This window comes from Tubulanus polymorphus, chromosome 7 (genome assembly GCF_964204645.1).
Source record: "Tubulanus polymorphus chromosome 7, tnTubPoly1.2, whole genome shotgun sequence".
Classification (NCBI taxonomy): Eukaryota; Metazoa; Nemertea; class Palaeonemertea; order Tubulaniformes; family Tubulanidae; genus Tubulanus; species Tubulanus polymorphus.
The window spans coordinates 14,938,759-14,964,509 of NC_134031.1; the positions used below are offsets into that span (position 1 = coordinate 14,938,759).

At 36.6% G+C, this 25,751-nt stretch overlaps 2 protein-coding genes across 2 annotated transcripts; one reads left to right on the forward strand and one right to left on the reverse strand.

Annotated features, from left to right (window-relative positions):
- Positions 1–12,244: 12,244 nt before the first annotated feature.
- Positions 12,245–15,517, reverse strand: LOC141908260 (small ribosomal subunit protein uS13). Its single transcript, XM_074798218.1, has 5 exons — positions 15,476–15,517; positions 14,932–15,030; positions 14,297–14,383; positions 13,148–13,341; positions 12,245–12,412 (listed from the first exon to the last, which is right to left on the reverse strand). The coding sequence occupies exons 1-5, from the start codon at positions 15,476–15,478 to the stop codon at positions 12,334–12,336; spliced, it is 462 nt and encodes a 153-aa protein (XP_074654319.1). The 5' UTR covers positions 15,479–15,517; the 3' UTR covers positions 12,245–12,333.
- A 72-nt stretch (positions 15,518–15,589) lies between these two features.
- On the forward strand, positions 15,590–24,356 carry LOC141908028 (vacuolar protein sorting-associated protein 52 homolog). The gene is made up of 19 exons (XM_074797808.1): positions 15,590–15,615; positions 15,847–15,922; positions 16,034–16,086; positions 16,459–16,534; positions 16,619–16,686; positions 17,691–17,804; positions 17,897–17,958; positions 18,039–18,189; positions 18,281–18,381; positions 18,502–18,634; positions 18,887–18,944; positions 19,105–19,235; positions 19,334–19,489; positions 20,152–20,270; positions 21,062–21,185; positions 21,261–21,464; positions 22,247–22,424; positions 23,234–23,352; positions 23,547–24,356. Exons 6-19 carry the CDS (start codon positions 17,694–17,696, stop codon positions 23,691–23,693), a joined length of 1,794 nt encoding a protein of 597 aa, XP_074653909.1. The 5' UTR covers positions 15,590–15,615; positions 15,847–15,922; positions 16,034–16,086; positions 16,459–16,534; positions 16,619–16,686; positions 17,691–17,693; the 3' UTR covers positions 23,694–24,356.
- Positions 24,357–25,751: the final 1,395 nt, after the last annotated feature.

Here is a 25,751-nt window from a genome sequence, read left to right on the forward strand (position 1 = left end):
CTAATATTTATATTTGTATGAGTTAGATCTTTAAATATAAATGTGTGAGTAAAGTGTGAGTGAAACAATTAATATTTTAACATTGAATATTTATATTTGTTGAGGTTAGATTCATTTTAATAAAAATCTTGTTATAAAAATGAACGAAGAAGAACCCAAATTCAAAATCGAAATAAAAGAAACTAATAACTTATTTTCATTATTTAACATTAAAAATTATATCTCAGCAACAAATTTAGTGTATGAAAGACATCGTAAAATTGATAATATTACTGTAATTAATCAAATATTATCAAATGAAACGTAATTAATCACTGAACTAATATATACTTTTGATAATGGCGTCAAAAATCCTAAAATATTTAAAACTGATTTAAATTATAAAGGTAATTTAGCTGGAAAAATTATAAATATTCTTGAAACTCCTTTCAATGAAAAAGATAGTGCTTTAATACTTTCTAAAGGCTACAATGATTTGATTAACTTAAGAACTGAAAAACGACAATTATATTATTTCAATTCTAATAATAAACAAATTATCTATAATGAAAATTCATCTAATATTGGACTTCAATATGAATTAGATAATGAATTTAAAAATATTAATCCTAATGAAAAAGTGTATTGTTATTGTGGTGGCAAATATTTAAGATCACATAAATCAAAGCATTATCAAACAATTAAACATATCAATTATGGAAATAATAATAATTCTATATTGAAATAAGATTAAGCTGTATGTTATAATTATACAATAGTTTAATAACTTGAAATAAGTTAATGAATAACTGTTAAATTGTTAAAATGTTGAATTATTACTGTTGAAATGTTTAATTATTTGACTGTTGAAATGTTAAATTGTTATTTGATTTAATCATTTAAAAGTTTTATATTTTAAAAATGATTATAAAACATTAAATTAAAAACTAGTAAACATTTATTAATTTTTTAATTTTTTTTCTTTAATAAATGGATGTTTCATTCCAACCGAAAGTATTGACTTGAAACATTATTTAGTTGGAGCTTTAATTTAAGCAGCATTATACTTTTATTATGAAAATATCAGTAAAGATCTGATTAACGAAAATATGAAATTAAGTAAGAAATGGAAAAAAATTAAATGGAAATAATCATAGAAATAATAATAATAAAACAGTTATTGAATCAGATTTGTGAATTAATCTAAAAAATAAATGAGTGACAATATACTCAATTTATTACACTTTATTTGCTATTTAAACAGTCAAATAATTAACTATTCAAACAGTCAAACAATTTAATAGCGTGAAACCACGTGGCTTGTTTATCAAATTCGCTAGATACGGTCGGAACAAGTTGATTAATATCGGAACCACTCGCAAAGACTTTTGTGTCATCTGCAAAAATTTTTCTGACATTAATTGAACCTTGGGGCACACCGGTAGATATATTCAAAAGTCGTGATTTACAGTTACCAATTTGAACTGTTTGTTGTCCATTTTCCGAATAATTTCTAAACCAGCATAAAGCTTCACCTTTAATTCTATAAAAATCCAATTTTGACAATAATATTTCTTGATCGACTGTATCAAAAATTTTTGACAAATCCAGATAAACACCGATAGTGGGATTTTTATTTTCAAGATTGTTAGGAATTTCATCGTAGATTTTGATAAATGCCATGGCAGACGAATGATTCTTCCTAAAACCGAACTGGTTGGAATTAATGATAGAAAATTTATCAAAATAACATGGGCGTCCCCTGGTTTGTTTAGGGAGTTCATTTTTAGGAATAGAGGGCCGGGGTCTGCGGTCCAACCCCAGAAAATCTTTGAAAATTTCGTGCAAGCAGGTGCGTTCTGGTGCAATCTGAGGCCGATAGGTAGACTGGTTAGAGGCCGTGCATAAAGTACGTACGCTTGACTTCGGGTATTTTTAACCCCCCCCCCTCCCCCCTTGTACGCTCATTGTACGTTTTTTTATAACCCCCCTTGCGTACATACTTTTAGGGGTAACCCCCCTCCCCCCAGTAAAACAGAATTTTCAGGAATAATGGTTTAAAGGAGGCACAATCCACCCTGATTCAACAGAGTTCCTGCTGACGTTGATCAACGATCTTCCATGGCGACGAAATGAAAGACTAAAAGTGGAGAATTCCCGAGATCCAAATATAATATATTGAATGCAACAAACCCAGGGAGACCGGTTTCGCAATTAAGGCAGTGTTTGCTGTACATTAAAGGAAGACAGGTTTACCCACAGACATAGATGTTTATATTGAAATAATGATCACAATAAAAATAAACTATTGTTTGTTTTATTCTACTACCTATTGAATATAATTATGAACAGATGTATCTATCACGTAAGCCCAACAACGTATTAAATTAAACGAATAAGAGTTCATTCTGCATCCTCCCAACGGCTTATGATCGAACCCCAAACAGTCCAATGTGAATCAATAATCCAACAAACTTCAAGTAATATATTCATTTTATTTTCACTAGACACACTTAGGATCGTCGGCAAACGGGGATATTTGTGAAATTCACATTATGTTTCGTGCACAAAGTACGTACTATTAATATTAACCCTCCCCCCTTGGAAAGTACCGGTATGTACGTTTTTAGCTGACCCCTCCCCTCCCCCTGTACGCTTTTGTACGGATTTTAAGAAGATTTTATTTTGCAAATTTAGCATGCAGACCATGTGCCGATGTTCGTCGACGTTTAAAATTCGTTTGAAGGGCGTTCGTTCGAACTATCGAACCCCCCTAAGGACGCCCATGCAATAAGACATAAGTTAATAATATACAACTTTTTCAAGAATTTTTGAAAGGCAAGGCAAAATTGAGAGGCCGGTAGTTATTGAAATTATTTTTGTCACCACTTTTATATAACGATCGGTTTCTAGCGATCTTTAATTTGTCTGGAACAATTCCAGTCTGTTAACTTAGAAACACACGTAATAATACTGATACTTATGGTGGCTGATAAGGGCCATCGCGTAAAATTCCTGGTATGTAAATGAGGGCGCCAGAACGCCAGAACGCCAAAACGAAAAAAAACGTCCAATTTTCCCTGAAAGTTCGTTTTGGCGCGCCAAAACAAAGAAAATTCCGTTTTGGCGCCCCCGCCAAAACAACGAAAAACGTCGAAATTTCTCTAAAAGTTCGTTTTGGCGCCCCCGCCAAAACGAACTTTCATTTTGGCGCCCCCGCCAAAACGAACTTTCATTTTGGCGCCCCGCCAAAACGAACTTTAAACCACGTAAAATAATTCTATATATACGTAAAATATTTGCATATATGCAAATTTATGCAAATTACACACAAGATCAACGCGCCAAATTGAAAAATAATTTTACTGTGGTTGAATGCTTGTTTTGGCGGGGGCGCAAAAACGGAAATAACCGCGCCAAAACGAAATTTTCTTTGTTTTGGCGCGCCAAAACGAACTTTTAGAGAAATTTCGACGTTTTTCGTTGTTTTGGCGGGGTCGCCAAAACGGAATATTCTCCGTTTTAGCGCGCCAAAACGAACTTTTAGAGAAATTTCGACGTTTTTTTTCGTTTTGGCGTTCTGGCGCCCTCATTTACATACCAGGAATTTTACGCTATGGCCCTTATCAGCCACCATACAAACATCAACGCATTACTTAAATCGGAAAGTAGATTAAAAACCAAATTATTTTTCAAATGTAATGATACCCCATCCTTTCTTATCCCATTTCCCTACATCTGAAAATACTTTCGTATCCGTTCACATGTGGCTGTTGTTATTTTGAATAGCCCCAAGTCTCAGAAAGACCAATGCCCGAAAATTTGAGTTTTAAAATATCCAAAATCTTTGTTCATGCTTCGTACATTAAGGGATAAAATAGAAAACTTTTCCTTACGAAAAGGAGAATCACTATAATATTTACAATCTAAACAGTTCTACGAGATATTGTTAACGTTTGTAGAAAAGTCCATTATAATAATGATAATATATCTTTATTGTCAGAGAATATTCTCGTATGACACATACAAATATAAATATAAGCGGATACAGTTAGTAAAGACATTTACACATACATACAACTGCAAAATCAGTGAAAGTGATTACATATTATGATCTGATTTGATTAACAAGATTAATGAAGTGATTTAATATCTTTTACTTCTTTCAGAAACTTTGATAAATTGATACTATTGAGAGGGTTTCTCATAAATTTGGCAACTTTATATGTGTTATAGTATATATTAATATATTCATAGATTTGTAGATAAACATAGAAATTATACAGCTGTTACTGGTGAATCACCGGTAATAAGGATTTTAGAAGCCTGAACACTGTTCGGACTACCCGAAGATGATGACTGACTTCTTGGCTTTTTTGCTCGCTTCAGCCGAGAACATCCAGGAACGTGCGGGTCAGTTCTTTCGCTCCATCAACCGATATGTACACCCCTGATAACAGTACAATCGAACATCGATCGTACCGCTGATCCATGTGGGCAGAATGTTTTATCACTATCCATGTAATGGAGCCTGCTCTCGTTATCACAAAGTTTCTTTATGTATCTGTTTACGAGGGATGTACCTTCATTCAAAGTCATAACGCTTTTACTTTTCCCTTCCGAGGCAAGACACTGGATATGTTTATATTTGCAGAAGGGCATTGGCTGAGAAGGATATTCACAACTTTCGTCATATCAAGCATAACTTGATCGCGATCCTCTTTCTGGAGAGCTATGTCATTTGTCCCCAAATGTCAAATTAGTCATTTTTATATCCTCGCGAACTAACGACTTGTCAATGCTAAATAGTTGTTGACTAATTTCACCGGCAGTGGCGCCCGATAACCCATTCACACAAGCACTATTTGGAATATCAGTGAATATAAGGCGGTGGCATTTCGAATCGCCGATTATCACACACTTAGGCGATTTAGGCGATTTGGCAGCTGCACACGCTTCAGTTACGGGCGGTTGAGTTTGATCTGGCGTTTATTGGACAACGTTCACCAGTAGAGTTGAAGTCCGGTTCATTGAAAAGTTTTGTCTGAACTTCCCGTAGTCTAGTGCAATCAGTTTTTTGTGTCATTCAGTCTGGCAATGAAAACAAACAATGCCTAATGAGCATTTCGCCGCCAGATGATCTGCAGCTTTGCACTTGAAGCACAATTTCCGCGAGCGCAAAAGACAAGGTGATCGGTACCCCCGCAATACCGGCACTGCGTCTTGTTGTTGTCACAATAAATTCTAACATCGAATTTGTCAAATTTAGTCTCAACTGGAACTATATCTTTTACGTCAATCATCTTTGCATATATTTTCCCATTCAAAATCTCAGTATTTTTTATCCTACCACGGCGAATGCTGCCGTTTAATACTTTGCCGAATCTGGACAGTGTGCGGCGATGAACGCATCAGATAGACCGACCGGAGCATCTTTATGGTTACATTCGTAGTGCTGGGCATTCATCAACCATAAAAATTGTTTTTATCTTCGGATTTCTCCTTACAAATGTAGTCAATGACTCTAGATCGGTGAACGTTATTCTACATTCGCCCATTTTCAGCATTTGAGTATAGCTTGAACATTAGAAATGTTGTTTCCGAGAAAAATAACCACATCATCTTCAGAAAATTTACTCCATAAAAACGCTTTGGAACTAGACAGGGAATCTAGTCAGACGGTAGTCGCACAGCCTGGGACCCTGGTTTTGTCCTCTTTGTACCTGCAACGTCCTGTAATGTCCTGTAATGTCCAAGAAGACCAAAAACACGATGATATTGTTCCGCGGTCCCTTTCTCTATTGTCTTTTTCCTCTATTACAAACTCCGGTCCCTGGCGAGAAAGTCGACCATGAACACAGAAACCCGAAAACAAAGGAATAAAAGGAACCCCGGATTTAGATATGATAATACTCAACTTTTATTCTACAATTTAATCTGAACTTTAGTCTCAACAATTTATAAAATTCCCTACCTTTTAATTTCGAATTTTGTTACAAATCCCGCACACAAGAAGATGCAATTCAACCGGATAGCCGAAAGTTATCTGTTCTATAGTCTTCTAATGCTTCCCCTGAAAATGCTCTCTAAAATAGTTTGCTCTCTTTCGAGGTGCGGCCCCTTTTATACGGCTGCGTCCACACCCAAGAAAAATCCAGAACCCTGCTTGCGGCCAGCCGTAAAAGGGAACGAGCAACCAACGCAGCACCACGACGCAGAGCTGGGGTCCTGATTCCTAGACTTTTCATTCGCTGCTAACTTTAACCCGACCCTCGACGTCATGATACCTGCCGGTCTGCTCTCCTTCTCAACCGCACCAAAGAGATAAGATACTATTTTTCCAACCCTCAAACTCATTTATTTTAACTTATCCAATGAACACAATTCCCATAATGAACGATATTTAATTTTGTCTAAATAGTAATATACAATGTAAGCCGAAATATCATCTTTCTTATTTATATTCTTTATCATTATTAGTACATTCAAATCTAAACACACAAACTCTTATTAATTAAAATAATAAAACTCTTTAATATTACTTTTTAATATTACTCTTTAATATTACTCCTTATTATCGATTTATCAGACTAAGGGTCAGCGAGTGTTTCACAAGTTTATTTCATAATTGCTCATTTCCACGAATTCTTCTCATGACTACAGCGCCGTGATTACCTTCAAATGATTTAGAATGCTCGTCTGATACAAGTATAAATGTTTCAGACAAACAACCATTAAGGCGGATAATGTATAATAGTACATAACGAACAATGCGTGAGTTCTCCCAGGACATGCCAAGAAACCTACGTATGTAAATTGTTTGATCTTTTTGAAAGTACAATTCAGCTGCGGATCATCATATAATAGTTGTTCTTTATTATTGAGGGTCCAAAACCAGAATGATTATTATAGTCTTATTATGTTGATTACAAATATTATTTATAAGATAAAGGCCTACATGATATAGGTTTCAATACAAAAACTAATCTGCCTAAAAGATATACACTGTACTACTAGTTTAGTAAAAATATTGCTTAACTCAAGTTATACGGTTTGCTTACCTGTTATGTCCAAGAAGACCAAAAACACGATGATATATAATAGTTGTTCTTTATTATTGAGAGTCCAAAACCAGAATAATCCAGAACGGTCTATGCTGGACCTTCTTGGTTTTGGTTCCGCCTTCTTGGACCAGGCAACCGATTGGTGGATAGAAACCAAGCTACAGTGGTGTTTACACAGTTGAAAGTTTGCCTAATAGTTTGGTCCACAAATGGACGGACTTTTGGTTAAAGTAGTTTCCTTTAACTCTAATAAAAAATCACTCGAGTCAGATGTCACTTTATATCGGGGTCGTATCGTAAACAAAGGCGCGTCAGCTCTGCTTGAGTATGACTGTTTTGATTTACTAAATAGTTGATATTCAAAAAGTCAGATAATATGAAATTGAATATGATGAATGGTTATTTCATACAGATAAAAATGATGCCTAATATAAATCTTCAATAAAAAAGTAAAAATCGTAAATAATAATTTAGTGTTGTTACACCTCCAATGCACATAATAGTTAACGGTCGCTTTAAATCCATCTTGCAGTAGGTGGACTAGGATATAGTCAAAGATAAACGTATAAATAATCCAAAATTTCAGTGACCGATAACGAATCACAACTTTGCCGCCATTTTGTTTCATCCAAGAAGCTTTATTTCGGCAATTTTTTCATTTTCTAGTTTTTTGACGTCACTTAAAAACCGGCCAATATTGCCCAAACCTCAAAACATAGCAATTTTCGAAAAAGATGCCACCGCGTGAAGTCCGAGTAAAATATTCATGATAACATCGGATGCTTTCCTGTTCGATGCCGAATTAGCTCTAGGCGTAGGATAAACGAAATCGGTTGAAAGCATTGTCTCGATTTTGTCTGGATATTGTATTTTCCAGTAATGATCCATGTTACGTATCATTTCGTGTTTTTCATCGTAGAAACATGATTCTCCGCAAACAGCTGTTGATAAGGCAACTTCGGGATTTTGCTCGTTGATAAGCAATAACGAAATGGACGGTGGCAATTTGTACAAGACGACTAAGTGTTTACCATTGCGACCAGACTCGACTCTCGCTGCCATAATCCTGCGTGGATTGAAGAAGAATCTTTGCGTTCCAGTATTCGTTAACTCGTACATTATATGTGAATCATAATATTGGCAGAAAAGACAATCGACAGGTTTTATCATCGAAATCTGATCTAAATCGTGCCGAGATCTCCGAAGGAATGTTCCGCTATCGAGGCCGGAATTTGATCTTTTAGCGATTTGTAACAGAACTCCCTCCGTTACCGAATTCAGATTTTTCGAGGGGTACAAAACGGATTGTTCATATCTAAACTGTTTATAGAAATTTCGAAATTTCTCCTCGATCTCCTCGCACGAGTAAACAATACCGAGCCATTTATCGATGACGTATTTGTGTTCTTTCATGAAAAAGTAGCGCGCCAGTACATTGCTGTAATCTATCTTGAAGTGTACCAGGAAAAACAAGTATTCACTGTCTGTTTTGTAGACTCCATTTATAACGTGTCTATAGCCATTCTTTATTCGAGGATAGTTTCCATTTGACAGCAATAGCGCATACATTTGCATCAAAATATATTGCCGCATTATTTGAAGCTCCGAATATGCCATGATAATCTTAACGCACTCGGCGGATTCTTTGAATGTTTTGTTTCGACAGTTTTGTATTCGAGCGCGTAACTTCGCGAGGACGGCGACGCCGCTGTAAATCGGAATATGCGAATGCAAAATACCGACCTCGTCGTTGGAAATCGTAGACGTGTTTGCCTCCCGGAAGCCGTCCAAAAATCTCTGCGAATCGACGTATCGGGCTTTGACGCCCGTCGCCTCTGCCATAAGCAACTCATTATTACTTCGCTTTAAGATATCGGAAATCACTACTGACATGCTCGTTTGTTTGTTATTACCTTTGAAAACTAACCCCAAAATTGCATTGACGAATGGAGCCGCCAATGCTGCTACTATGCCTACTTTCGGAGGCAAAATTAACGGACCTAAGTAGCCGACTATCCCTAGCGTTCCGGATATAATATCACTTGGTTCACCGCTTTTGAATTGCCCGATGGTCGATGCTACTCCTGTAAGGCCGATTCGCCAAGAAGACAATTTTAACGCACTCGGTATACTGTTCAGTGACGACTGTAACGTCTTCAGTTCTCTGCCGATTTTATCCACTTCATCTGACCGTAATCCTTTCAGATTTTCGACTTCCGTTTTGATCTGTTGGAGTTGCGTGTTTATGGCTTGGCGTTCCGTTGAAAGTTGGTCTCCGGTCTTGCTCGAGGCCGCGACCGTATAATGCAATTGATACACAATGCATTGGATGAATATCAGCCACACAGATGAATTCATTCTTTTGTCTTTAACTATTTCGTTAGTATTACCTCCCTGAAACGATTGTTTCGCGGTTTCCGATAGGATAGTTCATGTCACATGAATAAATTTCAATCTACTGGCTGGGTAATTCCTATTTCGACATAAATACTTAGTCAAAATAATCAACAAACACGTTTACGTACAAGGTACAGAGTATAAATAACGCAGGGTTTCCCCCAGTACGCCGTGTACTATGGTGGCTGATTCGGGCCATGATAAAAAAAAATTTCTGTACATAGGAACGATAAAAAAATTTCACATTGGACCGTTTTTTTTTTGTTTTCTCGCGCAAGAATTCAAAACTTTTGTTGGTTTTCTCGCGCGAAAAAAAAACGAAACATTTTAGTTTTCTCGCGCGAAAAAAACAAAAAACTTTTATTAGTTTTCTCGCGCGAGAAAACAAAATTTTTGATTCTCGCGCGAAAAAAATCAAAAAACGGGCCAATGTCAAAATTTTGTTACTGTTGCTCTAGCCGCACAGAAAAATGCAATTCAATTCAATATATTAATTTGCATAGAAGAAGTAAACATGTATACATCTACGCAGATTATGATAACAAAGTGGCCACCCGTACGTGACTACGTACGCGCATGCGTGAAAAAAAATAGGGGTTAGGTCAGATGAACTTTCATCAACCCTCCTACTCCCGTATCGCTAACCTGTGGAGAACACCGTACGGTCACGTATTAGTAGCCACAGCGTTATGATAAATTGCCCATGGGCATAATGGTTTACCTTGAAAACTGGAGCTTGTTTGGAAAGGGTATTGCCTAAAAAATCTTTTTATTCATGCGTTCAAAGTTCTATTTCATATGATATTTTATCTTTTTCAAAGATTTTTTTGTTGTAAAATAAGCTCAAAAAGAGGTTATTGAAGGTAGGGAAGCAATCATAATGAAATTCCTTGTTATAATTGTTCATTCTCTGATAGAACTATAAAAAAATCATAATATAGCGATATACACTCAGATATAACAGTAATAATATATAAACGTGAAATGTTTTGATGATACATCAGGAATTTTACGTTATGGCCCGATTCAGCCGGTATCCGGCAAAATGTCCCGGTAAAATATGTCCCAGGAAGAAATGTCCCGGTCCATCATTACTAACTTGGTAATGTAGTTAATTTCACATCCTAACGCCAGAGAACAAACTTGGTAGTACATTTTAATTACAATTCTAACATTTGATAACAAATAATGGCTCTATTTTGATTTAATTATTTGTATTATAAATCGAATATTTTTTTTTCAAATTTTACGTAGTAATTGAAGTAACTGTGCATTAACTGAATAACTTTTCAGAATTTTCTCCATTAATGATGTCATTTTTAGCAACTGTGCATTCAATTCGATAGTAAAATCTTCTTGAATTTGAAGGATCATGTAATGAGTTCACATGTTCTCAATAGGCAAAAAATGAATAAATGCCGAAATTCTAGGCCTATAATTCGCATGGTCACACAATGAATTCTTTTTTATGGTTAGTGTGCAATTTACACAATTAACAAGTTTGTTCTGTGGTGTTATTTCGATACGAAATTTACTAGATTAGTAATCAATAGAGGTTTTTTCTACCTTATGGGACATTTTTTCCCTGGGACATGAACAAAATATTAGATGTTGTGCTTCATTGATGTATCGTTTGTTGGATTTAGACGCTGAAATCACCACGAGATCTTCACTTGAAGTTGAAAGGTAGAGGATTTTTGCTGCCATAGCAATTGCAGTACAGGATATTTTGGGGGTCTCCGGCGCATTTAATCGCGATTTTGAGTGGTGAAACGTTATCAAATGGCCTCCAAGTAGACATATTTAGAAAATATAGGATGTTTAAAATTACTAAAAAATTTAAAACAGATTTCATCGAAATCATTTGGATATTTTAGGAGTTACAGCAGTTTTAAAGCGAAGTGTACGAGTTTTATACGAGTTTCCACCCTTTCCTTTTTATATGTATATAGTACCAGGGATACTGAATGATCTAAGCTACAATTCACCCCCTAACTTCAAATATGAGCCCCTGTGGTGTTTGCGTATAGTACGTTTTCTTCGCTTGCTTCGGTCTTTTCTATTTCATGAATACAGGCGATTCATTGTATAGGCTCGATATCTGTACAGGAATTTACGATTTTCCCAGTACTCGCTGGAATTGACAGTTGAATCATATTCAACGCCGTCTTTTCTATTACGTAGCATCGGTAACATTTTTCACGAATCTAATACTGATCATACTACTTATAATCCTCAACGTCGCTCTTATAGTTTTGCCGAAACAAATTAGTAAAAGTAGACCGCATCTTGACACCCAAGATTCAAAGTTTAGCAATCTCGATCGAAAAGCTACTAAAAATGACGCTCGCTGTAGTCATTTTATTCCAACTTTTAGAGTTTGCTAATTCGCTTTCAAGATGATGGGCACAACCGGTCTCTAATTGAAGATAGAGACCGTTAATGAGTCTACGCAGGTTTAAGAGTATTGCGTCGAGAAGATACACAATATCCATTCCATGTAAGATGGATAACGAGAGAAATCCCACAATGATTCAGACCGAGATTAAAAATTCTTGAATCGAAGAAGAGATTCATTTAGAGCAACGTTTCGGCTATCCTATCGAATTCATTTAGTTGCTCCTTTGAGTTCTATTACCGGTACTTCATCCGAAACTGCACAACGAACAATCCCATACTTCTTTCATTTTTTGTAACCAACTATTTAAACCGGCAACATCAAGGACAGAGAATAGAAACACAGTGAAATCATACTAACAAACCAAACACGAGACGGAACCTAAACCACCACTAAAACAAACCAATTCTCTCTTTCTCTTGATGGTAATTTAATCAGTTTTAAATAACCACAGTATAAACTTCGATCATCATCAGAGATATATTGATTGACAGATTAACCCTTCTTCTTCGACACACCCACAGTTCGGCCGCGCCTACCAGTCGTCTTAGTATGTTGACCACGAACACGCAGACTAGATAAATATAAAATACATTCCGAAATTTAGAAACAATTTTTCAAATAAACGAAAGTGAACATGACCGCCCAAAATATGGCGAGGGACTGTCAGTAATGCGACGACTTTTATTAAGAGTTTTGACTGTTTCTATATTTTCAAAAGGACACCATTAATTCCAGCAGAATTCAATGACGGTTTGGTAAGATCTCAGAGTAAAATACAGCCGTGGAATTGGTTTCATAGCGAAATCAAACGGTAATTCCTGATTTTCATCATAGATCTTCATCCAGTAAAATCGTAAACATGTTCAACCTAAAGAATCTCGACTAAGGTAAGTGAAAAGGTGATGGATCTCAGAGTAAAATACAGCCGTGGAACTAGTTTCATATTGAAATCAAACGGTAATTCCTGATTTTCATCATAGATCTTCATCCAGTAAAATCTTAAATATTTGATTCTACGCGCAAGAAATATTAACAATAAATCGTAAACTTGGATCTCAGAGTAAAATACAGCCGTGGAATTAGTTTCATATTTCATAATTCAAACGGTAATTCCTGATTTTCATCACTGATCGACGTAAAAATCTTAACGATTAAAATATTCGCTCATATTTTTTCGGGTAATGGACAAAAACAGATCTCAGAATAAAATACAGCCGTGGAATTGGTTTCATGTTGAAATCAAACGGTAATTCCTGATTTTCATCACAGATCTGATCAGTCGTGGTCAAAAGATCGTCTTCCTTACCCCCAGTAATGACGAAGGCCTCTGTGAGCGCGGATCTTCTTCATACGTTCTAAATCTTCACGCAGCTTGTTGTCTAAAGCGTTGGACATCACCTGGCTGAATTTACCGTCCTTGATGTCCTTCTGTCTGTTGAGGAACCAATCGGGAATCTTGTACTGACGAGGGTTCGACATAATCGTCAACACGCGTTCGACCTACGGAAATAGAAGAAACAGCTTCAAATACCGCGAACGAGGACAACAAATTAAAAGCATCAAATGAGAATTAAAATGTTTTAGAGCACAAAAACTTCTCGGTCCGGTGCTAGGACTCGAAATAACAAGTTCAACGAAATCAAGATCTCAGAGTAAAATACAGCCGTGGAACTAGTTTCATATTGAAATCAAACGGTAATTCCTGATTCTCATCACAGATCTTGATTCGATATTAAATCTTAAATATTTTCAACCTAAAGAATATTGTTAAACGTAAGGTGGATCTCAGAGTAAAATACAGCCGTGGAATTTGTTTCATAGTGAAATCAAACGGTAATTCCTGATTTTCATCACTGATCTTCATTCGATATAAAATCTTAAATATTTTCAACCTAAAGAATGTTGACAAAGGTGGATCTCAGAGTAAAATACAGCCGTGGAATTGGTTTCATGTCAAAATAAAACGGTAATCCCTGATTTTCTTCTCAGATCAACGTAAAAAATATAAATCCTTATTCGGGTTAGCAAAGTTTTTAATTCGGGTAACAGAATAATACAGATCTCAGAGTAAAATACAGCCGTGGAACTAGTTTCATATTGAAATCAAACGGTAATTCCTGATTTTCATCACTGATCTGACTTGACGCGACTACCTTATCTCGGTGTCACCTTATGTAGCAGGCTTAGTTTTGACCGCAATTTGAGATAAAAAATCGTAGTTTCTCAAAATGAACTATTAATCATTCTGATTCTGCGAGTATTACGATCGATTATACTTGTAACTGATCTCTTAGAAATTATAAAAGTTCAGAAACTACTCTTAAATAGTAATTGTAGTCAGGACTGTGTGTGGAACTGGATCCTCGCTACCCTAAGGCTAAGGTAAGAGAGAGAATGATCAGAGAGAGAGAGAGAGAGAGAGAGAGAGAGTTAAGAGGAAGAGAATGATACCGACCTCATCATCGCTAAGTTCACCAGCTCGTTTCGATAAATCAATATCAGCTTTTTTCAACACGACGTTAGCGTAACGCCGTCCAATACCCTGAAACAAAGCAGCACCACGATCTGTTTAACGACTCTAACTCATTCACACAAACGAGAACATTGATCGAAGAGTGGAGGTATCTGTCCGGGGTCATCCTTATTACCGAGATGACGTATTTTACCGAGATGAAATTAAATATAACATATTTATCTATTCCTTATCGATTTTAACACTTGAAATCATATTATATCAGTAATAAATACCCTTCTAGATTCATATTTTACATATTTTTTTATTTAAAAAAATTTTGACTTCAAATACGTAAACTCGGTTAGGAATAAAATTTCATTGAATTTGATTGATTGACGATCTCATCTCGGTAAAGTTAAAAGTTATTTTTCTTCAAAAATTTCCGACAAAATATGTAAAATATGACTCCAACAGACATTTATTATTGATATAATATGATTTCAATGGTTAAAATCTATATGGAATAAATAAATATGTTATATTTAATTTCATCTCGGTAAAATACATCATCTCGGTAATAAGGATGACCGATCTGTCCGGACTTGGAGGGGATAGAGCAGGGAGAGAAGTCTTACTTTGATGGCGGTCATCGCGAACATGATCTTTCTTCGTCCATCGATATTCGTGTTCATCACACGAAGAATGTGTTGAAACTTCTCAGGTATAACAAGCGCCTAAAAATAACAACATGAAATCAGAATCACCAGATAATTCCACCAGTTCGTTCTAACACAAGGAAGACCACATCGTCATTCTCTTCATTCAATGACTCAAGACTTCAAGTCAAGAGTGGAATATTTCCATTTCTTGCAATTTCAATATTTCTTATCGAATGGCGCAAAATAAATCGAGTACTGTGATAGTGGAATCTGAATTACAACCTAAAACTTCGAATTTTTGTGTCGGAAACAAATTTCGAATAGTTGAATGCATTTTACTTCCGGGATTTTTCACGATCGGTTTTAAGACGTTTATCCGCAGAATTTACGGCGCAAAATCGGTTTAAAACGCAGCATAAATTTCACACAATAAATACTGCTAGTTTTCTGTGAATTTAAGCGCTGATAAATACAGATGGAAGGCGATTATTTTAGAATTAACGTGTAGCTGAATACCCACCATTTTGGTAGCTTGCCGGAAAAGGAAATAAACTGCGCGACGAACATTAAAATCCGGATATGGAAGAGTTTACAGTTCGAGTCCGCCGGATTGTAGTATAATCCATCATGGCGGACGTTGACAGCTCGGCCGTTGCGGATGTAAGTTAGTTGTATATTTACTGTTAATTTGTCATCGCTTCATCAGAAAATTAAACTGTTTTGTTATTTTATTAAAACAAACTTCAATCTTTAATCGAAACGAGTTTTGTAAAGATTCATTATGATTAAAGTAATTAAAATTCAATTAGTCGGCGTTGAAGCCTGGTCTGTGTTTACTCCGCTTTGCTGAGGGTGAGGGAATTTTTCATCCTTGTTTTCTACTATTTTCAGGTGTTAAATGCTGACAATTTTAATCTCGGTGAATTGGATCTGACTTCTCAGGATTTCCTTCTCGATGAAGTTGATGGTAAGTCGACTCCGTGCTGTCAGTGTCACTGTTTCTGTTGATGGAAATACATTTTACGTAAATTTAATAAGGTAATCAAATCTTTGATGTTATGTTCTCCTTTGTCAACAGTTCACATTCAAGAGAATTTAGAAGATGAACTCGTAAAAGAAGCTTTAGAATCTGTGAGTAAAAAGATTGTATCCGGATTCAATCATTTCTGATACGACGGTATGACGAAACATTCGTAAGTGTATCGTAGCAAAATTTTGCTAACTGCTGGGACCATCGAGGAGACGACTGTTGCCCTCTGCTCTTGGTCCATGCAGACTAGTTAGTTACCTAATCATTGGAGCGAAGCTTTTATAATCGGATGGGCTTGTAGAATAACCAACACTTGGGGTTGAATGAAAATGAAAATATCGAATCGTGAAACTAAACCACAGACAGGTTACTGACTACATGCAGACTTGCGTTCCATGTTGCCTTAGTGCATGATAAGATTTTAAAGAAAAATTTGTTTCATTGTTCAAATATTTGCGGATTTATTTTTTCAGGGCGTCGATTTACGTCAGTACTCGAGACAAATAGAATCGGAATTATTAGACGTTGAAAATGCATCGATACAAGATTGTATCTTTTTTTAAATCATTTTGATATGAAACTATTAAGAACAACCTGAAAAAGTTCGGAAAATTCCTTAATTCGATTTTGTAGATATTAAAGAAAGTGGAAATATCGCAAATCTTCATAAACAAATCGCGTCATGTGACAACATTCTAGAGGTTTGTTTCATAAAATCGTCGCTCAGAAAGAGTGGAAATATTTCTCTCTGATCCTCAGTTTGATGTTGAGAGCGGAAATATTTCTCTCTGATCCTCAGTTCGATGTTGAGAGTGGAAATATTTCTCTCTGATCCTCAGTTTGATGTTGATAGTGGAAATATTTCTCTCTGATCCTCAGTTCGATGTTGAGAGTGGAAATATTTCTCTCTGATCTTCAGTTCGATGTTGAGAGTGGAAATATTTCTCTCTGATCCTCAGTTTGATGTTGAGAGTGGAAATATTTCTCTCTGTTCCTCAGTTTGATGTGGAGAGTGGAAATATTTCTCTCTGATCCTCAGTTCGATGTTGAGAGTGGAAATATTTCTCTCTGATCCTCAGTTCGATGTTGAGAGTGAAAATATTTCTCTCTGATCCTCAGTTCGATGTTGAGAGTGGAAATATTTTTCTCTGATCCTCAGTTTGATGTTGAGAGTGAAAATATTTCTCTCTGATCCCCAGTTTGATGTTGATAGTGGAAATATTTCTCTCTGGTCCTCAGTTTGATGTTGAGAGTGATAATATTTCTCTCTGATCCCCAGTTTGATGTTGATAGTGGAAATATTTCTCTCTGATCCTCAGTTTGATGTTGAGAGTGGAAATATTTCTCTCTGATCCTCAGTTTGATGTTGATAGTGGAAATATTTCTCTCTGATCCTCAGTTTGATGTTGAGAGTGGAAATATTTCTCTCTGATCCTCAGTTTGATGTTGATAGTGGAAATATTTCTCTCTGATCCTCAGTTTGATGTTGATAGTGGAAATATTTCTCTCTGATCCTCAGTTTGATGTTGATAGTGGAAATATTTCTCTCTGATCCTCAGTTTGATGTTGATAGTGGAAATATTTCTCTCTGATCCTCAGTTTGATGTTGATAGTGGAAATATTTCTCTCTGATCCTCAGTTCGATGTTGAGAGTGGAAATATTTCTCTCATGATCCTCAGTTTAATTTTTTCCTGATTGTTACAGACAATGGAAGAGATGTTGAACAGTTTCCAGGCCGACCTCGGTTCAATCAGTCACGAGATCCAATCCCTACAAGAACAGTCGGTAGCAATGAATATCAAACTGAAAAATAGACAGGTTTTTAAACGATTAATCGACTTATATCCGTTTATCCCAGAGTTCTTAAAGATTGGTTGATGTATGATTATATAAATGTGTATGTTTTATAGGCCGTTCGTGGTGAGTTAAGTCAATTCGTCGATGAAATGGTGATTCCTGATACAATGATCAGGTTTGTAATCAATTCTACCATTTTCCAGTGGTCTAAACGTCGAATATTTCTATATTCAATTAGTATTTTTTTGTCGGTAGTGTAATTTGTGACACGGCCGTCACTGACCGAGAATTCCTCGAACAACTTCACGAACTCAATCATAAAATCAACTTCGTCAAAGAACAATCGTTTAAAGACTCGCGTTCGAGCCACGACGTTAAAGATACCCTCGAAAAACTGAAACTGAAGGTAACTATTACTCTTACTGTAGTTTCATTAAAATTGAGGATTTTTTATTTATTTCAAAAATAATGAAATTCATCGATGTTTTAAATTTCAGTCGATCGCGAAAATTCGAGAATTTTTGCTACAGAAAATTTATTCGTTTCGAAAACCGATGACAAACTATCAAGTTCCACAGAATACGATGTTGAAATTCAGGTAAGTCTAGATACAGATCCACAGTTCAGGACACAGTTCACAACCAAGTAGCAGTTGTGAAGCCTGTAGAACATATTTGCTGTAGAAGTGAAGACTGAAAAACTGCAGAATATTTTGCAGATTTTTCAACGAGTTTCTGATGGCAAATGAACGTCACGTTGCTAAGGAGATACGCGATGAATACGTGGAAACAATGAGCAAAATTTATTACTCGTATTTTAAAGGATACACGAGTCGTTTAATGAAATTACAGGTCAGTCGAATATGGACAGCACAATCAGTCAATCATAGACAGCACAATGAGTCGAATATAGACAGCACAACCAGTCAAATATAGAAAGTGCAATCAGTCAATTATAGACAGTACAATCAGTCAATTTTAGACAGTGCAATCATTCTAATATAGACAGCACAATCAGTCGAATATAGATCGCACAATCTGTCATTATAGACAGCGCAAGCGGTCAATTACTGACAGCACAGTCAAATATTTGTTTGTTAACAGTATGATGAACTGGCTGATAAAGATGATCTGATGGGAGTAGAAGACACGGCAAAAAGAGATATCCTTTTCTAAAAATACGATTTTTAACTTCAAAACATGGTCCTCTTAATATTACCCTATGTAATTTGCATAAAAGAATTGATGAAGTAAGTGGACGCAGTTCCACAGAGTGAAAGTTTGTAATTTTCGTTTGTATTTCTTTGACGTACAAAAAAAACGTTTGTTCTCGAAACCGACATTGAAGAATCGCTCGACGGTATTTACGTTAGGAGATCGAGGTAAAGTAATCGGCGCCGATTTAGAAGCTCAAGTCATCGTTCCGCACATGTCTTCAAAAAGTGACCAAAAGGTAAAACGAAATGATTTCCGATTAAATTATACGATATCTTTCGATTGGTTTTAGAGATAAAAAAAAGAAGAAATATTCACGTGTTTTGTTCATTTCAGTTTTCGTTTGAAAGTTTATTCCGAAGTCAACATTACGCGTTGCTCGACAACTGTTGTCGTGAATATCTATTTGTCAGCGACTTTTTCATGGTGTCCGGCTCGGCAGCTCAGGATCTGTTCAACTGCATCATGGGAAAAACGCTATCGATGTTTCTCGTAAGTGAATGAAGGAAATGGGACTGTTGTGTTTATCTGGGAATTCTTGTTGCCAAGCAGGAATCCTCGATGTCCTTGGTCCGTTCGTGAAATGTAGTTGCCTTTGAAGATCCTTAGATTATCATAACAAAACACCATTCTTAGTATGATATATTTCGATATGTTTTATTCGTGATGATATGTTCTTACAAAAATGTTGAGGCTCTCTGAGATACGTCTTACCCCTACAAGATCTATAGCTCAACTCTCTTTGTCCCTTTAATCTCTCTCTAGTATCTGGTGGGTCTTGTGATGCAACCTACTTCTGGTTTCCCTCACTGCCACACAGATCCTGTTTACTCAAACCCCCAAATCCTATTGATCCTTATTTCCTGTGACTAACAGTAATCCCTATCTAAAAGTTCTGTACCAAATAACTAGATATCAGGACTAGCTTCTGGACTTGGTTTCCAACAGGTTATTTGTATCAGTCGGGACTCGGTTCTTTGAAACAAGAGTTTTGATCTTACGCTCATTTTGATTGTTGAAACTCATTTGACCAAAATACGACCAGTTCGATGATATTTAGACTGCAGCCACTAACTGTAGGTTGTATCTTCTCTTCAGAAACACATGAATGTTTACACAACTGATTGTCATGATTGAATCTCATGTTATTTCAGAAACATATGGATGTCTATACGACTGATTGTTACGATTGTATTGCATTATTTCTGTGCACGCACATCATATATAGATACAGTGACATCATGCACAAACGATTGGTTCCCGCGTTAGACAAGTAAGTACTCTAATAAGCATGTCTGCTACGAGAGTAACTATTCTAGAAATCTAAAACTACATGACACATGTTCTTTTCATATCAGTTACTTCATGTTTTCAACGAGGACATAAATTCAAACTTAACCGTTTTAAGTCGTAAATTAGAATCAGGGGGCCGGTTGCATATTCATGACTTAAATTTAAGACCAGTTTAAGACCAACGTAGTTCTATAGCCAATCTAACAACTTAAGACCGGTCTTAAGATTTAAGACCGGTCTTAAGATTTAAGACCGGTCTTAAGATTTAAGACCACTTTTGGACCACTGTGTTAAAAGTTGAGTCTAGCTTAAACAAAAGCACATTACGATCTATTGATTAACATATACTATATAGAACCCCGGGATATTGGATCATCTGAAATCAGTCGCAGTCGCATGACCCCGCAGACGAGCGACGAGTCGCTACGATTTCCATGCTATTTCTCTCAGTCGCACTGAAATCGCACGTAAAAATCGCTCGTCTGTGCCGGGCTTAAGCTACTATTCACCCCCTCACTTCAACTACGAGCCCCTGTGACTAGGTTAAAGTTGAGTCTAGCTTATAAAACCACATTGCGGTCTATTTCTTTACATATTTGTATAGTACCCTGGGATATTGGATCATCTAAAATTCACCCCCCTCACTTCAACAACGAGCCCCTGTGGTTGGGATAAATAAAGTTGATTCTGGTGTTTATAAAACCAGCCTACATTCTATGAAACAGATATCACCTGATATTGATTACCGGGTATATGTATTGTATATTACAGATATTGGGAGACTGTGTTAGAGATGATGTTGCCCAGATTTCAGTACATAATGGAATTGAACATTCAGAGTATAAGAGATTGTGACCCTCAGAAACTAGGTCACATCGATACGCGACCTCATTACGTTAGTATCAATCGCTACGAGCAATCTCAAACGGTCGTGGCAATATAAACGTTTGAATTATTCATTTCTCTTTAGATCACTCGCAGGTACGCGGAATTTTCAGCCGCCCTGGTGGCTATCAATGAAACTAGTCCGAACGAACTGGTCAATCGACTGCTCGGTCAACTTCAGTCGGAAGTGGAAGATTTCATTTTGCGGATGGCCGGTGAATTTCCGCAGAGAAAAGAACAACTTCTCTTCCTTATCAATAATTACGACATGATGCTAGGAGTGATCATGGTACGGATATATAAGTTCATTTTCTAAAACAGTAAATCTAGAGTCAAAAAACTTTAACGAAGAACTGTGGAACTGTAGAACCATGGAACAAGGTCTTGGAACTGAACTCCTACCGCACATATACAGGGTCCTTACGACTCCTTGATTCCTTGAAGAGAATTCCTTCTAAACAAAAAATGTTTTTAAACGTCCTTGAATATCCTTGAATTAGAGAAAAATACCCAAAAGTCCTTGAATTGTGAGAAATTGGCAATTGGAAAATGTTTAGGGTTAAGGCCTAGTTATTATACACATTGATTACACCGAATTAAATGGTTTACCAGAGAAAAACAGCATTGATTTAGGGCGAATCTACAGTAATTGGAATATGAAAGTGATGCACACAGTCCTCGAAATTTGAAATTTTCTCCTTGTAAACTCCTTGAATTCTCTGTAGGGACCTTGCAATAGAGAATCCAACACGAATAATCAATTAGATGAGGGCCGAAAAGTTTCCTTTAAGCTGATAATTTATTCATTCGACAATTTAACTTTAACGTGATAGTCATCTTCAGGGGCCGGTTGCATAGTCATGGCTTAGACTTAAGACCAGTATATGACCGACTTAGTTCTATAGACAATCCAAAAACTTAAGACCAGTCTTAAGATTTAAGACCACTTTTGGACATAAGTCACGACTGTGCAACTGGAGCCAGGAATACTGATGAACCCACACGACTCAGAGATTCGATTCTCTGCGGCCGGTTTGTCGCACGCTCACGCTGTATTTTTACCGTTTACAGGAACGTACGCAAGACGAAAGCAAGGAATCGGAAACATTCAAAGAGCAACTCGCCGCTAAAACTCACGAATTCATCGAGGAGATTTTGTCGCCGTATTTCGGCGGGATCGTCGCGTTCGTGAAGGACTGCGAGATCGCTTTAGAGAAACAGAACACCGACATTTTACGACATCAAGAACGTAAGAGTTTCAAGATTTATTAATTGAATGGGATTCCGGCACACACCAGATGGCGCAACAATGCACTCAATTATACGTAGTGAAAATTACAGTAGTTCATTTTCAATGAACTTCGAATTGGATTTTTAGGCTCCAAAAAAGAAATTTTGTCGAACATGGCATTGAATATATATATATATATATATATATATATATATATATATATATATATATATATATATATATATATATATATATATATACAGTAGACTCCGCATACCTCGGAGTCATACACCTCGGAATATTGCATAGCTCCGAACAAATCTAAAATATTTTTCTTAATGCAATTATTTCACAAGTGAAAATCTCCGAGTAGCTCGGAGTTGCATACGTCGGAATATCGCATACCTCAGAATGATTTTTTTATAAATTGAGTCCTAAAATCGTGTACCTCGGAAATTCTGATCACGTCCCGACAATATTTTTTCAAAAACGCATCCCTAGCCTACTGCATTGCATTATTGGAAATCGCATACCTCAGAAAAAATTTTGCAGTCCCAAGAATTCCGAGGTAAGCAGAGTCTACTGTATATATAAGATTGGCATCCCCAATGAGTGTATGGTATAGTTTAACCGATAAACGATTTGCCGATGAGAAAAGTTGACTTGAATTTGATCGAAATGCGGTAACCGAGTAACCACTAGCGAACCTGCCATAAGTGGAATCATTGATTGCCAAAGTAGCGGTACCCCATTAATTGTAGATGTTTGATGATTGTTCATTGTGATTCAATTTTTTTTTCTGTTTGATTTTTTTGCGCCCACGACAGAAAGAGTCACTCAACTCGTGCGCAGTTTCAACGGGGAGTGGAAAAAGTCGATCGAAATTATCAACCAGGATGTGATGACTTCATTTACTAATTTCAAAAATGGAACTCAAATATTACAGGTAAGCTCATTTCTTTCACAATGGAGGCAGGTTTGGGTGGTAGAAGTTCACTCTTGAGGGGAAAAAGGTGTGAGTTCTGGCCACTGTATAAGGGGTAGTGGTTATTTTATCAAGGCATCCTGGACTCATTCCCGAAGTCGACGGTCAATTTTATGTTCCAACTAATGAGTCAAATTTGGTTCCGTTTTTTTTAGGGAGCGCTCACTCAGTTGATTCAATATTATCACCGCTTCCAGAAAGTCCTCTCTCAAGCACCGTTTAAGAACATGTCGATTCGCGGAGAACTGATCAACATTCATCACGTTATGGTCGAAGTGAAGAAATATAAACCGAATTTCTAGTCTATAAGTCATTCCCATTGTCGCGCTGAAATTCCAGCTGATGTTTGTTATTGTTAACTTAGTGCGTTATTTCACGTATCGCAATATCGTATACATGTTTGCAGCTATCAACTTCACCAAGAACCTTACCGAGACAACCACTGCCAGGACTGGGTGAACTATCAGCCTGCTGTCTGGACACGCACCCCTTCAGACGTTCGACAAGACATTCATCATTTAACCGAAAACATGTTTGTCCAGGCGTCGCCACCCCATGGCAGTAGTACCCCTGGGGCCAGTAGATAAATATCATAGTAACAATAGTTTTAATTGTTACTATGTCAACTGGTTAAAACTCTATCCAAAATCAACTGGCCCCAGACGTTTTCTTTGAAAATGAATTAGGGTGTCATGTCATCAATTTTTAGACAGAATTTTTTGAAAAATGTGTTTGTTCAGAAGGTGATCGTATCGAGGGGTGGGTACTTTGAGGTGTGGGCAGATTGACACCTGCGTCTGTTCTCGTTGTTGTCAAGCAGTGACCTTTCATCTAGTTGTCGTTACTGTTGTAACATCGTGAATTGCCTCGAGAACCGTGCTGTACATAATGTGTACAGAAGCTTGTAAATTATTAGTTTTAATCTGTATGTTATAATAGCATATACTAGTAAATAAATAATATATACCGGTATGTATGTAATGAATTGCGGTCGAGTTATGTCTTTATCTAGCGTTCTGTGGTAGCATAAAACACTGAGGTTCTTGGTCAAATTTAACCCCGAACTGGGTTCTGCTCGCTGTGGGAATCCTGACCCTTTTCAGCTCACTCGGGCTGGGGATCCTGGACTGACGGAAAGTTGACCCGGCATATTAGTAGTAATTTAGCTTGAACCAATGATTGGAGGCCCGTGCCGAGCTTTTTGGAGGGGCAGTTCCATTTTGAGGAAAATTGCACATTTTTACCGTGAAAAGCGTAACTTTCCTATTAAAAAAAGGACAGATCTTGGATATGAAAAGCCGGGTACCTTGAATAAATCATTTGAGGATTCCGATTTGATTACTTTCCACTTTCCGAAAAATAAAACGCGCAAAATCGTATCGAAAAATCTTGACCCGAATTTTTTGACACCGACTTTGAAGGCAATTCAAAAATTGTAGGTGCTCGTTTGCTGCCCCCGAACCCTCGCTTGGCACGAGCCTGGGCAGAGTTCCCTGAAACCGATGATAGAAAGAAAGGAAAGCTCACTTTCATTTTCAATACAACAGTAATTGTTTTATTTGTTTTTTTTTACTTGTAAAAGAACTCAAGAAGAAGTTTTACACATCATTCATATTCAACCAATCATGCAGAAAAACACACTGTTTTTTTTTAAATATGTATTTTAATAATAATGAATGTCACTCACTGAATACACAACGCTGTATCGTAAATAGACAGTTAAAAACACCAGCCGAGCAAAACTTCAATAATAATACACACTCAACCCGTATTCAAAACACTATACATCATTACTACCACGCCTGCCTGCCTGACCGACGATAGACACCAGGGGGCGTTTATTACCACTTCCCAGTCCAACAGGGGGCATGCATTTCCACAGTTTATTCTCAATAGAGAACTGTAAAACTGGCCTCCAACAGCTCATGATCCATCATCAAAGTTTGTTTTGAATTTTGAGTAGAAATATTGTGCCAAATTATTTAAACTATCAAGGGCGAGCTTTAGAGACTGGTGTTAGTAGTAAGCTGATGCTGGTGGCTAGTCTAGTTTAAGCCTGGTTTATTTCAGTCGAGAGGTATTAAGTAGTAACAATGCTGAGTGAGAACATACTGAAGTCTAATACACGGTAATTATACATTTATATTAAAGCATTTAATATCAATATCTACTGCACATTCTCCTGAGTACCCCACCCCTCTCTCCCCCTCCCTCATCCCCACACAACACACATCTCTACCAGGAGAAACCACAATCTAATTAACAGTCCAACAGTCACAATTTAATTCATCTATATTCATATTATAATCATTAGTAGAAAATATACAAAATAAGAAAAAAAAAGAAAAAACACCTCAAAA